The sequence below is a fragment of the Bos javanicus genome, chromosome 15 (assembly GCF_032452875.1).
Source record: "Bos javanicus breed banteng chromosome 15, ARS-OSU_banteng_1.0, whole genome shotgun sequence".
Taxonomy (NCBI): domain Eukaryota; kingdom Metazoa; phylum Chordata; class Mammalia; order Artiodactyla; family Bovidae; genus Bos; species Bos javanicus.
The window spans coordinates 43,692,821-43,707,994 of NC_083882.1; the positions used below are offsets into that span (position 1 = coordinate 43,692,821).

Here is a 15,174-nt window from a genome sequence, read left to right on the forward strand (position 1 = left end):
TCGCTTCAGTCATGTCCGACTGTGCGACCACACTGACGGCAGCCCACCAGGCTCCCCGCCCCTGGGATTCTCCAGGCAAGAACACTGGAGTGGGTTGCCATTTCCTTCTCCAGTGCATGAAAGTGAAAAGTGAAAGTGAAGTCGCTCAGTCATGTCCAACTCTTTGCGACCCCTTGGACTGCAGCCTACCAGGCTCCTCTGTCCGTGGGATTTTGCAGGCAAAAGTACTGGAGTGGGGTGCCATTGCCTTCTCCTAGAGGAATGCTTAGTAGATGTTTATTAGATGCATGGGACAGAGGGAAGTTGTATAGAACCTAAAGGTGATTAGGCTGATTTCTAAACAACATGGGAATGGTTAAATCCTAGGTGTTTTTTTTTTTTTTTTTTCTTATTAGAGGATAATGAGAAGAATTTGTCTCTTGGTCTGCAGACTCTCCGATCCTTGAAGGTATGATTGTTTCTACTAACCCATTGGTACCTTTTGCCTGAGGTAAGTGTTCTCTTACACAGTGAAATCATTGACAGTAACCAGTGATCCTGTTTTATTTTCAGTGCATCATAAACTTGGATAAGCACCGGCTGATCATGGGAAAGACAGACAAGGAAGAAATCCCTTTTGTGGAGACAATTTCCTTGAATGAAGATAAGTGAGTGCCAGAATGGGTCAGGTCAAGTCAAATCCATTTGTCATTAACTGGAGGGGTTCTCACACAGGATATTGGATTGTATCCTGCTTTTGACTTTCAATCACATAACAATGACACCCCTCCTCACCCCTAACAATGACACCCCTCCTCACCCCCAGAGTTCACAATCCCACACAATTCTGTAGCCTATGTTTCATAATGAGTAGTGATTGATACTGCATAGTGTGGTGGAGGAAGTGAGTAGCTTTTAAACTAATTAATATTGTACGTGCCTTCAGCCTAATTTCTTTGAATTTGGTATCATTTCTTCCATTTCTTTCTCATTTCAGCACTTCAGAAGCCTAACTGCAGCCTACAGCATGTCTGCACGTGTGCACACACACCAGGTTGACAGATTGAAAAAACTGGGTTTGAACCAAATGCAGCAGCAACTTGCTGTGGACCAAGTCCTACCCTCTAGTAGAAGCTCCAGGGGCTCATTCCCTCCCAGACCTCTCTAGACTTTAGTCTGTGCTTAGAGATCTTGTCTGGTTATAGCCATTGTTTTTTACTCCTTTGACCACTTAATTTATAGATCTTTTTGACACTGCCAGGTCTCACTTATGGCCTATTTCTCTGCTTCTTAAAGGAATTTGCTTTTATTAGTCAAATATAGGGGCTGCCGGGTTCTATTTCTCCTCAGATAACTTGCTGCTTCTCCTAGAGTTAACATATGTAATAAACAGGAACCTGACCTTTACTTCTTATGCAGAATACTTATGGCTCTGAATTAGAATCTCTTCTAATTCATTTGTTGATTTCTCAAGTACAAAATGAACTGAAAGAACTGAGAGAGATGGGCTAGTCCAACCCTTTCATTTAAAGGACCAGAAAGGCAAGTGAATTGTCTAAGCTCATATACTGTCAGTGGCAGAGGGCACCTAGAACTCAGACTAGACAAGCCAAAGCCAGGGCCATGTTCATTTTCATTTGTGGCTTCAAGCCTTGAGAGGAGGATGAAGAGGTAAGGGTTTGTGAAAAGGCAGGGTAGGGGAAGGATGTGCTTTGGGGATGGATGCCAGAGGACCTGGATAGCCCTCCCTCCTGAGTGCTACGCCCACTAAAAGTTCCCTGACCCAAGCTGTCACATTGAGGTGCTTATCTTTGTGCCCAAAAGCCACAGGTATAAAGGTGAATGAGGCGGCTCCTCACCTTGAACTTCTTGGAGGGGAGAAGGAGGAAGGAATCACAGACAGAAGCACATTAACCACTCTCAGAGATGGAATTGAAGGCTTCAATAAATAACCTGGGCATTGTTGTCGGATGTTGATACCCCCAAGATCCAGTCAGTATTTCTGTCTAGCCTGTTATTTGTCTGCCTTGGACTCAAGTAGCTGGGAGCAGGAGTAGGGGAAGAAGAGGAGAAGACCTTGAGCAGGTCCAAAACAGAAGGATAGAGTCAGTTGGTGGGAATGCCTACCCAAGGAAACGTTTCTGGGATGGCGGTCTGGAAATGAAACCTGCTGGTAGCGAATTGAGGGTTGGGGAGTTCTTCACTTCTGTCCTGGTGTAAGGAAAGAGGCATGGTAGGAGCTGGTAGTGTTAAGGACAACTGTTTCTGACTCCTCAGTACTTCCTGACCCCTTTCAAAGAGGTCACAGCCTTCCGTTGGGTGTCAGTTGGATGTATAGATACCTGTAATGGAATCTCCCTTTTCAGTTTGGTCAGAGATGTGCTCAGAGAAGTCAGAAAAATAGCCAGCTGTGGGTATCCCTATAGGAGATTCCCAAGTCTACCCTTGGTTCATAGCAGTAGTTCCTCAAGTATTCACTGATCGTTCTTCAGACTTTGCCACATCCCAACCAACTATTTCATCCAGTGTTCAGCTACTGTTTCTACCAGACTGCTCTTTGGAACTCTGAATGTTGTTAGCTTTTCAGAAGATCCCTAAAGACTATGAGCTTGGTGACATGACCCCCATTTGAACAGGTAGGCAGCCATACTGTAGCCAGTTGTCACTGGGTCACCCCCGGCCCCATTCTTATCAGCCTCTACAGAGAAAGCAAGATGGAAAACTAAGCACAGCCACAGCAGGGGAGGCCACATCTGATGCTCCACAGGGGTGACCCCATATTACCAGTCTTCAGTGCCCGCTCAATTCACCCTTGTTTTCTTAACACAGGGAGCATCTGTACTTTTCCACTGAGGCCTCTGCACTCTCCTCCCTCACCTTTCATGGTACCACTTTGGCCTACTTCTTACCCTAGGACTGAGTTGAAATACTTTCACCTCTTCCTTCCCAAGTTGGAAGTCCCAGTCTGAGCCTCGACTCTTGGCCACAAGAGAGGCATGTTAGAAGTTCCTTGGCTTGGTTTATCCTGAATTCCCTGTGGACCAAGTAAGGCCAGGAATTCTCAGATACTAGAAAGATGCCGCTGAATCTGACCCTTTGAGTTCAGGATTATATGGCATCAGGGGGATGATCAGATGGCCCTTAATGATCTTTCTGGCCTCTGAGAATCAGTCCGTGATTTTCCAATTTTGGAATAGAAACAGTTGGGGTGATCTGAGCTTAGGGTATCATAATCCCACTCCATGCAGTCAGATCATTTGAATTCATTAACCAAGTAATTGTGCTTTAAACCTTAGGTTTGATAGTGGTACCTAAAGATGTCTAAAGATAACTGTAGAAAGTCTTGAGCTTCATTAATCTTCTTTAAATGCTGCCAGGTTGATTAATCTGATAGCACCTGTCTTACCTTGATTTTCCTGAGGAAACACTGAATCCACATTTCTTGGGCTGGCTAGGTAAGCAGGTAAGGTTGGTTCTTCCCAGAATTCTAGAAAATTCTCACTAGTACCTCTGATTGAAGGTGTGGGAAGAGAGTGACTACCTGGGTCACAGCGCAGAAGACAGGCAGTAGCAAGAAGAAACCATGTACAACTGTAACCCTCTCATTCCTTATTAGATGTCCAAATAAAATACAGGGAGCTTGAAAACAGTATTGTTTTTGTCGTTTGGTATTTCTATGCCTGGCTTATTTGAGGAACAAATGTTTTCTGACTTTTCTATTTCCTTGCCCTGCACAGACCCCACCTGGTAAGAGTTTCTGTTCCTTAGCTCTAAGTGTCTATTGATGGATTGCTTAGTATGTCAGCTTCCCTTACTCTCGATTAGTAGAAATATCTTTCCAGGCTGGGCATGTGGAGGAGATGAACTGGATTCCTCCCTCCTCCTGTTGGCAGACCTTTCTGCATTGGCATTTTATCTGCTCAGTGTTTCTGGCTGTGTTGGGTTTATTTGTGAGATTAATGTAACAATAAAGTGAAATCTTGCCCTCCATGTATTTGTCTGACAAAGTCTCTTGTGTCAGGGCCCCTGGAAGGTGGGGGAGTGTAGGTAAAGCCCAGTTGCATCAGTGTTTCACTTATAGGATCTTCTGAACACAAGGCTTTGTGTCCTCATTTCCTCCATTGCTACTAGTCCTTCAGCTTTCTCTTACCAGCTATATGTTCTTGGGCAAATTAGTGAACCTCTGTGAGCTTGGCTTTGTAATCTATAAAACAGAAGTGATAATAGTACTTACTTCACAGCATCAAATGAGATAACCCATGTAAAGTGGTTGGCATATGAGTCCCTCAAAGATTTCACTGTATGTGAGAACAGTCTTTTATGGTGGATTCTCAGTGTGAAAGAACATTTGCTTCTAGAAATTTTATTTAGAAATTTACTTTTTATAAATTATTTAGAAAGGAAATATTGATTTAGTTCAAGCAAATAGGTTTGTGGAGGGGAAGTGTTGGATGAACCTTAATATATAGTAAAATGTCTAAATGATATTCCAAATAGCTGCATTTTACAGATGATAGATACTTACCTTGTGTTAATATTTCAGTACTTAAACAGTGTAGTTATGCGGAGAAGATAATGGCAACCCACTCCAGTACTCTTGCCTGGAAAATCCAATGGATGGAGGAGCCTGGTGGGCTGCAGTCCATGGGGTTGCTAAGAGTCGGACACAACTGAGAGACTTCACTTTCCTGCATTGGAGAAGGAAATGGCAACCCACTCCAGTGTTCTTGCCTGGAGAATCCCAGGGACGGGGAGCCTGGTAGGCTCCCATCTATGGGGTCACACAGTGTTGGACACGACTGAAGCTTCTTAGCAGCAGCAGCAGCAGTGTAGTTATGAAATAGTCAACAAGAAACATTCTATACCTTTGACAGTGGTTATCACAATCTAGAATTATGTTTCTACCACTCCTCAGAAAATACTACCATTCCACCTCAAAAGGTTTTCTGCTTAACTTTTGTCCATTTATTCTAAATATAAATGTAAAAAGACTTAACCGATCTGACTCTTAAACAATGAGCCACAGAATCAAGATTCATAATCACCTTAATAGAATGAAACCAACAAAATTAAGTATAGAGTTTAAAAAATACATCCTGAAAAAAAAAAAAATACATCCTGACTTTCACTTTTAAATTTACACAGTCGGGGGAGAACTTTGATAACAAATTCATGTGAAGATGATATTGTTGTTTAGTTGACTGCACATTCTATATGTAGAAGGATCAAGGACTCTGTGTGTAGGAGATGTCACTTGTATTAATAAGACAGGGATGTGTATATAATTTGTGGAGCATTTAGAAAAGGGCACGGGTAACCTTCAGAGCTATCATGTGGAAAGTGTTCTTCCTGGCGCCAGAGGACAAACATTTCCAGTAGGTGGAGGTTGTAGAGAGGCATTTCCTGATACAGTTGCAGGGAAGCATCTACTTTAAACCAGAGACTACCAACTCCTGCAAAGAAACTAGTATTGTTCACAGTTTTGCAGAAGGAAAAGCTTAGCTGTACAGAGACATAACTATTTAGCACAATTAAATGAACTGCCTGTAAATTCTTTTTCACTGGAAGTGAAAGGTGGGGTGGTCATTTCCTAGCAATATTAGAAAGAGACTTATGTTAAATTAGGAGACTTCCAAAGTCATTTCTAATGGCTAATGGCAGAATTTTCTTTGATTCTAGGACATCTTTGTTAAATGGCATTGTGAATCAAATGTAGCTTCTTTTTGACTCATTGCCATCACTACAAATGTAGACTCATTAATTTGGACTGAAATTATTAGCTTTTTAGCCAGTTTTGAAGAGTTGCAGGCTACTACTGTTCTCAAGAAATCAGAAAACAGAGCCATACTGTGTGTTATACTAGTCTGGTCTGTGTGCTATTAGCTTGGACTCCTCTGTTAGCTTCTACTTCTTTCCATTATCACTGTATCCTGAGCTAAGCTAGTGTCTTATTGTATCCTTACTTGTCTGGTCAGTGACCTCCTGGCAGCTATTTTTAAAATGATGTCAAGCACGTGGGCATTGTGACAACTGTTTTCTCAGAGACCTTTTTACTCAAGGGTTGTGGTATGTTTCAGAAGACTGGGGCTGCCAGATGCCTGACCAGAATGGAGAAAAATCTGGGTCTTTACCTGCTTTTAGGTAGACTTGTCTAAAGGTTCTAGTAGCCTGGTAACTGTTCTTTCTTTCCAGCAAATACTAGCCACCAAAATCAGAGAGGGGAATTCAATCCTAGCATTGTTTTTGCTAGAGGCAAAGTAGCCTCCCAATTTGTGGTTAATATGAAAACATAACTTTTCAGGAAACCTACATACTCCAGTGCTGACATACTCAACCCCTCCAGTTGCCCTGAACAGGAGAAATAGGTTGGGAAGAGGGAGTATGGCTGGTCTAGTAGACCTGTTTCCTGGAGGAGAGACTTTGAGGACAAAGGGAATGGAGATATAAAATCTTCTGCACTGTGAGCCTGGATAACAGGAATTTAACTTTGCTTTCATCATTTGGCAAACTAATATGGGATATATTGGGATTCTGTTATGAAATGCTGAACTCCTTGGATACATTGGATGACCTTGTACTTGGTGGGGATGCTACAGTGGTTTTCGTCTTATTTTGAAAATGGGTAAAGACGAGAATGTCATGGTTTCTGGGGCTGACTGTATGAAGAATCAATTATTCTGTTTTGAAAGTTCTACAGAAACTATCCCACAAGTGTCTGAGTTCATAATAGTTTCTCTGTAATACACAGAAACCAGTTGGGGAATAGAAAGTACAGTAAAGTGAACAGGTTTCACAAAGATCAATTCAGTCACAGGGGTGTATGAAGAGGGCCTGTTCTGAGGAAGGGCAGCCAGGAGGAAGATCCAGCTTGGTATGCCCCACGGAGGGTAGAATTTCATAAATAGAGGCTCAGTATCAGCAGGTAAGGCCTAAGAGGAAGGCTAGGAATTGAAAAGAGTAATAATTAAAGGAAAGGGAAAATGGGTGGGAATCCCAGCATCAGTTAATAAGGGACACCAATACTGAAGTATACCTATATACACCATGTACCTAAATTAACAAGGTATACTATATAACTAATATCTGATGTATAACATCTCATAAAATTTTTAATTTGCTCTCTTTTATAGTGGTAAAATATCTATCACCAAAGATTGCATGAGCCACTAAAAAACAAGATGATTACTTAAAAGACTATAAAGTTAGACCTGAGACCCTCACCCCTTAGTCATTCCATTCATTTGTTTATTCTCTGGAGAAACTGAACTAGTTGGAGCCACCAAGAACAACTGGTTTAGTTCAGTTCAGTTCAGTCGCTCAGTCATGTCCTACTCTTTGTGACTCCATGAATCGCAGCACGCCAGGCCTCCCTGTGTATCACCAACTCCCGGAGTTCACTCAGACTCACATCCATCGAGCCAGTGATGCCATCCAGCCATCTCATCCTCTGTCATCCCCTTCTCCTCCTGCCCCCAATCCCTCCCAGTATCAGAGTCTTTTCCAATGAGTCAACTCTTCGCATGCGGTGGCCAAAGTATTGGAGTTTCAGCTTTAGCATCATTCCTTCCAAAGAAATCCCAGGGCTGATCTCCTTCAGAATGGACTGGTTGGATCTCCTTGCAGTCCAAGGGACTCTCAAGAGTCTTCTCCAACACCACAGTTCAAAAGCATCAATTCTTTGGCGCTCAGCTTTCTTCACAGTCTAACTCTCACATCCATACATGACTACTGGAAAAACCATAGCCTTTAGATGGACCTTTGTTGGCCAAGTAATGTCTCTGCTTTTCAGTATGCTATCTAGGTTGATCATAACTTTCCTTCCAAAGAGTAAGTGTCTTTTAATTTCATGGCTGCAATCACCATCTGCAGTGATTTTGAAACTCCCAAAAATAAAGTCCGACACTGTTTACACTGTTTCCCCATCTATTTCTCATGAAGTGATGGGACCAGATGCCATGATCTTTGTTTTCTGAATGTTGAGCTTTAAGCCAACTTTTCCACTCTCCTCTTTCACTTTCATCAAGAGGCTTTTTAGTTCCTCTTCACTTTCTGCCATAAGGGTGGTATCATCTGCATATCTGAGGTTATTGATATTTCTCCTGGCAATCTTCATTCCAGCTTGTGCTTATTCCAGCCCAGCGTTTCTCATGATGTACTCTGCATATAAGTTAAATAAGCAGGACTGGTATTCTACACCAAAAAAGAAAAAAGAACAACTGGTAGCTGATAGGAGAGGCATCCTACTGAAAATGGAGGTTTAAGGTTCAGCGTTGTGGAGCATCAGATTCCCCTTTCCTTTACTTGGGTCCCCAAACCCTGAAATGTGGTTGTTCTCTTAGGCCAGTGCTTTTGCTGCAGCCCTCTCAAGGTAGTTTTTTCTCCCACAGTTCTATTAGTGGTCATAAAGATGGGGTAGATGGTCTCTTTGTACCCTATTCTTGCAGACACTTCTTCCTATGCTTTCCCTTAAAACTCCCCAGCTTTGAGTCTCATGCCATCAAATTATATCACTTAGGTCCCTTCATTGTTGTTAATCATCCACAAAGTCTACAAGCCCCTGGGTCATTGCCCCTCCTTTTTTAGTAAGTTCAGCTCTTGGTTCATTTCACTCCCCCCAACACTACTCCAGATTTAATTCTTGGTGATTTAATTACATATATGGATGATTTTTTCAACACTCTGATATACTGGTTCCTTGAATAAACAGTCTTCCACTGATTTTATCCTCCACTATTCCTTGCCATTCATTTTCATGGTCATACCTTGATCTTGTTTATTATCCCCGACTGTAACCCCTCTGTGATCTTAGGCTCAGGTATCCGACTCTCTGACCACCAACTCTATCTTCCAGACTTCTTCTAGCAGCTTGATTGCAATACTCCCTTGATTATCACCTTTCATTGTCCCTAACTTCCCTGAGTTTCTCTCCTCTGTTCATAAGCAACTTAAATCCCTGAGTCACTGGTTATGATTCATTTAAATATGCCTTTTTTTTTTTTTTAAGGAACTGACTATTCTTGATTAAAAGAGAGGCATTCTCTATTTTTAAATTAATTTGGTTGGTTTGGAGGTGATTTCTTTGTGATAATATGAGAAAAATATTACATACTTTGTAGACCAGGCTAAAAATGTGACCTGATCAGAAAACAAAGACCAATGAGAATTTTGCAAAACCTTTGTTTAAATATTTGCTATTGAATAAGAAAATTCTTATCTGACATTAACTCAAAACTGTTTGTCGTGTTTTAACCATACAGAATGGTTAATATTGTACAATGTTTGGGGATTAAACATACATTTTTTTAGAACAAGTATTAAAAGCATGATCAATTATATTCAGTTTTTAAGTATATCCATTTTGCATTGCATAGATGAAAAGATAATTTTTATGATTTCTCTACTAGTTAACAGTAAGAGGAAGAATGGTGTTCAGTTTGAAAGCCACTGTTTTGAGAAGTAGAATTTGAATATAATGACATATGTGGCTGTATCGGATGCACTACTGGACCTGTAACTAGCCTCTTTATGAAATTCCTTTTTTTTTTTCCCACTTGCAAATACTTTAAACTCGGTTTACCCTCTTTTTGTTACACTCACTTCGCAAAACTACAATTTTAGTCAGAGCCAGCTCTTTGCCTACTTTTATGCAGCAGCCATGCTGACTGGCCTCATTTTGAATTCATGTCCATAACTCTCAGGCCCTTAACACTGCCCAACAATCGTATTTTGCTAGTCATTCTTTCTTATGCTAGATGCAACCTTTTTCTGCAAGAGGCCAGATAAGTATTTTAGGCTTTTCGAGTCATACAATCTCTTTTACAACTACTCTACTTTGCCGTTGTAACAAGAAAGTAGCCAAAGGCAATATGTAAGTAAATGAAATCTGAATTTTATGTAATTTTTACATGTCACAATTTAGTATTCATCTTTAGTTTTTTTTTCCCCCAGCCATTTAAAGTATAAAAATTATTCTTAGCTAGGAGACTGTACAAAAACAGGATTTGGCCATGGGCTCTAGTTTGATGGGTTGGGAAGATCCCCTGGAGAAGGAAATGGCAACCCACTCCAGAATTCTTGCCTGGAGAATCCCATGGACGGAGGAGCCTGGTGGGCTACAGTCCACGGGGGTCACAAAGAGTCGGACACGACTGAGCAACTTCACTCTAGTTTGATGGGATATGTTCCTGAGTTATTTCACACCTTCTCCTTTCTTCTCGTCTCTAACATTGCCTTCTCAGACGATGGCCTTGCTTTCATACTTCATTCACGACATAATCAGAACATTCACCACTCCTACCACATCTAGCCTCTTTCAGTTTCCCCTTGTTACTGTCTTTTCATAGCATGACACCTAAATACTGTATAACTTAACTGTGTTTATTGTTTGTTCCCCTGACTAGAATGTTAGTTTCCAGGAGGGCAGAAAGTTTTATGTTTTACACATCGTTATATACCAAGCACCTAGAAGAGCGTTTAGCAGATAGAAAGTGCTCAACAAATACTTGATTGAACATTGGCTACCAGACCAGCAGGCAGGAGTTTAGAGAATTTTTCTCCAGAGAAACTTACCTCTTTCCAAGTAAAAGAATGCATCTTAGCAGCTGGAGATCTCCTTGACCAGCTTAAGTGGTATTTTTTCCAACTTCTTTGAAAAAACACCCACAATAAGAAATTCCCATTCTGTGGAATTGACTCAGTACATTATATGTGTATATGATGTATATATGTGTATGTGTTTGAAACCAAAGTTTCACAAAACAATTTTTTTCCTATGATGTATTCTGATATAGTATTTTCTACTCTAATCTGTCATTTGGGGAAAAAAATTTGGTTGCAAGTGATTAAGTGGATTTTACAAACCATTAATGGGTTTGCAACCAGAAGTCTGAGAAATACTGTAGTGTGTTCTACTAATTACAAGCCTTGTCTGTGTACACAGAGTTTCCAACCCGTTTTCTAATGTCTCACTCTTCATAGGAATGGATAGACAAAGTTCTCCAAACATTTAAGAAAAGCTTCTGGAAGTTCCCCGGCAGTCCAGTGGTTAGGACTCTGCTTTCACTGCCAGGGACCTGGGTTCAATCCTTGGTCAGGGAACTAAAAGCCTGCAAGCTGCACACCGTGGCCAAAGAAAAAAGCTTCTAATAGGAAAAAACAAACCAGAAACAAAGACTGACAAACTCAAAACATTAGAAATATCCTCAGAGAAGTAAGGTATATTCCCAGATGGAACAGATTGCTATTTAGGAGGGGAATGGGTGGTCAAGAAAGTAGTAAATTTAAAACACAGTAACAGAAATGTGAAAATTCCAAGGAAGAGTTGGAAGATAGAAATCTTTCAGAAGAATAAAAAGGGGTAGAAATTGAGAAGAAATGATTAAATTATTCTAGGGCAAAACATGGGTGGTAGGCTTAAAGAATAACTAGTCCAGTATGAAAAAGGATGATGGACCCCTGGATGGTTGTCTTCAATTAAAAAAATATAAACTGATAGGCAATATGATGTGTTTGAAAGTGTTGAGAGTTTGGGATAAATTGGGAAAAGAGGCAATGGCTAACTTCAATCAAAAAAAGTAAATGAAATTATGTTATGCTAATTGGATCAACTATGAATAAATATGTACACAGTCATAATAATATAAGGAATTGTTATTTTACCTAAGTGAGATAACATAGATATTGAGGCATAATGGAGGATGAAGAAATAATACATGTGTTTATGAGAGGGAATTGGAGTGTAAATACATAGCTTATTTCCTATATCAAGAAGCAAAATAATAGTCCAAACTGAAGAATTGAGAACTAGTAGTATAGGGATGCTATTAAGAAATGGAGATAAATCCCAAAATAGCATTATAAAAGATAAGGTTACCTCTGGGGAGTAGAAATTCAGCGTGCAGAGGGCTGGGGTAGGGTCAGCTGTGAAGTACCATTTGGTTTTTTAAAATGTACTATACTGGGAACTTCCCTGGATGACCAGTGGTTAGGACTTTGTGCTTCCACTGCAGGGGGCATAGGATGGATCCCTGGTCAAAGTTATGCATGGCCAAAAAAATTAATGTACTCTATTGGTAAAAATAAAAATGAATACAATACAGTGTTTCATTTATTTGAAAATACTAGTAGTCAGAAAGGAGGAACTATTTCCCTCAGGTATTGTTAAGATGTAAGATACTGGGAGGAGAAGGCAACAGCACCCCACTCCAGTACTCTTGCCTGGAAAATCCCATGGATGGAGGAGCCTGGTGGGCTGCAGTCCATGGGGTCACTAAGAGTCAGACACGACTGAGTGACTTCACTTTCACTTTTCACTTTCATGCATTGGAGAGGGAAATGGCAACCCACTCCAGTGTTCTTGCCTGGAGAATCCCAGGGTCGGGGGAGCCTGGTGGGCTGCCGTCAGTGTGGTTGCACAGTCGGACATGACTGAAGCGACTTAGCAGCAGCAGCAGCAAGATACTGGGAAACCAGGAATACTGATTTAGCACCCTTCTCAAAGAAACTTTAAAAATTCTCCTTACTTTGGTACTAAACCTTCTGTTGCTGTGTTATTATTTCAGACCCAAGTAACTTGTCAACTGTTGCTGATAACAGCATCTCTGCTGAGTCACTTCAGTCGTGTCTGACTCTGTGTGACCCCATAGACGGCAGCCCACCAGGCTCCCCCGTCCCTGGGATTCTCCAGGCAAGAACACTGGAGTGGGTTGCCATTTCCCTCTCCAATGCATGAAAGTGAAAAGTGAAAGTGAAGTCACTCAGTCGTGTCTGACCCTTAGCAACCCCATGGACTGCAGCCTACCAGGCTCCTCCATCCATGGGATTTTCCAGGCAAGAGTACTGGAGTGGGGTGCCATCGCCTTAGGAACAGATATAATCCTGGCCTCATATATTGTTGTTACAGTGGTGGGAGCCAGCAAATGACAGCATGGTACACTTATGTGGCTTTACACATGGCAGGCAGCAGACAATCTCACTAAAGGGGGCTTAAGTGGGAGGCAGCACCCCGGTGATGCACATGGTAAAGGAGAGGGCTCATATAAGACATTCCTAGGGTACGTTCAGAACTTCTGGGTGTGTGTGTGTGTCCTGCTGTAACCACTGGAGACAGTCCATGGAAACCATCATATTGACTCTGCATGACTCCATTTGTTCTGTGCTGCACAGCCTGGGAGAGTGCTGAGTAGATCAGAAAGGATGATGTGGAGAAATAAGACTGGGGTGGCCAGAGAGCTGTTGAGCACTGGAGGGGAAAGGGGGTGAGGGGACTGCAGACAGAGCTAGCAAAACCTTAGTCCCAGATCCATCTGTCCCAGATCCATAAATTGTCACGTCTGCTTCCTAACCTTCTGACTTCCACACTTAAAATTTAGAGAAGACTCTTCTTACTCTTCTGACTATCCCCCACCAGGGCATTTTTTAAGTTTTACAAAGTGAGAGGGCCCATGCCTGGTAGGAAGGTGAACTTGGACTTTTCACTCCTTAAATGGATTAGAGTAAGAAAGTGAAAGTGGAGAGTGAAAAAGTTGGCTTAAAGCTCAACATTCAGAAAACAAAGATCATGGCATCCGGTCCCATCACTTCATGGGAAATAGATGGGGAAACAGTGTAAACAGTATCAGACTTTATTTTTTGGGGCTCCAAAATCACTGCAGATGGTGACTGCAGCCATGAAATTAAAAGATGCTTACTCCTTGGAAGAAAAGTTATGACCAACCTAGATAGCATATTGAAAAGCAGAGACATTACTTTGCCAATAAAGGTCCGTCTAGTCAAGGCTATGGTTTTTCCAGTGGTCATGTATGGATGTGAGAGTTGAACTGTGAAGAAAGCTGAGCACCAAAGAATTGATGCTTTTGAACTGTGGTATTGGAGAAGACTCTTGAGATTCCCTTGGACTGCAAGATCCAACCAGTCCATTCTAAAGGAGATCAGCCCTGGGATTTCTTTGGAAGGACTGATGCTGAAGCTGAAACTCCAGTACTTTGGCACCTCATGTGAAGAGTTGACTCATTGGAAAAAGACTCTGATGCTGGAAGGGATTGGGGGCAGGAGGAGAAGGGGATGACAGAGGATGAGATGGCTGGATGGCATCACTGACTCGATGGACGTGAGTCTGCGTGAACTCCGGGAGTTGGTGATGGACAGGGAGGCCTGGCATGCTGCGATACATGGGGTCGCAAAAAGTCGGACATGACTGAGCGACTGAACTGAAGGAAACCTAGTCACACGAAAGCAGGAAAAAGAGTGCGTACTCACTGAGGCCAGTCTTGTCTGTAAACAGAACAACCCTGATGTGACTTGAAGGTCTAGGAAGATCCTAGGTCAGAAATCTTCCCTCTCCTACCTCCCATGGGTTGCAAAGAGTCGGGCACGAATGAGCAACAGAACTGACTGACTGACCCACTATGGTGCCCAGATCCCACATGCACTTCTTAGGGCATCTCAGCATCACCCTCTCATGGTCACAAAGGAAGTAGGGATTCAAGTACTGTAGGCACCTAGTTCTTGGAGACTGACCAGAGGAGCCTCTTCTATTCCTTTTTCCCTTTTCCAGGTCCCCACAAACATTTATTGGTTTTTACTCTATCCCAGTCTCCAGGTAGGCTGCAGTCCATGGGGTCACTAAGAGTCGGACACGACTGAGTGACTTCACTTTACTTTTCACTTTCATGCCTTGGAGAAGGAAATGGCAACCCACTCCAGTGTTCTTGCCTGGAGAATCCCAGGGACAGGGGAGCCTGGTGGGCTGCCGTCTATGGGGTTGCACAGAGTCGGACACAACTGAAGCGACTTAGCAACAGCAGCAGCAGTCTCCAGGTACAAAGATAATGAAAAGCCTTGCCCTCAAAGACTGCCAAGTTTGGGTGGAGGTTGGGAGTTCAGAGGCAGATATGAAAACAGATTCATAACAGATTAGGTTAGGAAACAAATCTGCACAAATACAGATGGAAATGCATGTAAGTTAGGGAAGGCTTTCTAGTTGAGAAGACCTCTGACCTAAGGGGAAAGCAGGAGTTATCTAGGTATGAGCAGGGCAGAATAAGAACCAACTCCTTCACTTCCACTGGATCACTGGAATCGTATGTTTCGTGCCATATACGCCCCCATTCCCCCCCACCCCCGCCAGTCCTGGGCTCTCGCTGTGCCAGTTCAGCTGTCGCCCTTCTCCTTACCCAGGTCTGAGCCTTCATTCAG

At 42.2% G+C, this 15,174-nt stretch overlaps 1 protein-coding gene across 2 annotated transcripts in view; it reads left to right on the top strand.

The window, feature by feature from the left end:
• NRIP3 (nuclear receptor interacting protein 3) overlaps positions 1-3,969 on the top strand; it is a 28,292-nt gene extending 24,323 nt beyond the window's left edge. For both annotated transcript variants that reach the window (XM_061440850.1, XM_061440851.1), the window contains 3 exons: positions 396-448; positions 553-647; positions 977-3,969. In XM_061440850.1, coding sequence (XP_061296834.1) covers positions 396-448; positions 553-647; positions 977-992 — 164 coding nt within the window. In that variant the 3' untranslated portion in view covers positions 993-3,969. The remainder of the gene's footprint in view (positions 1-395; positions 449-552; positions 648-976) is intronic.
• The last annotated feature ends 11,205 nt before the right edge of the window (positions 3,970-15,174 follow it).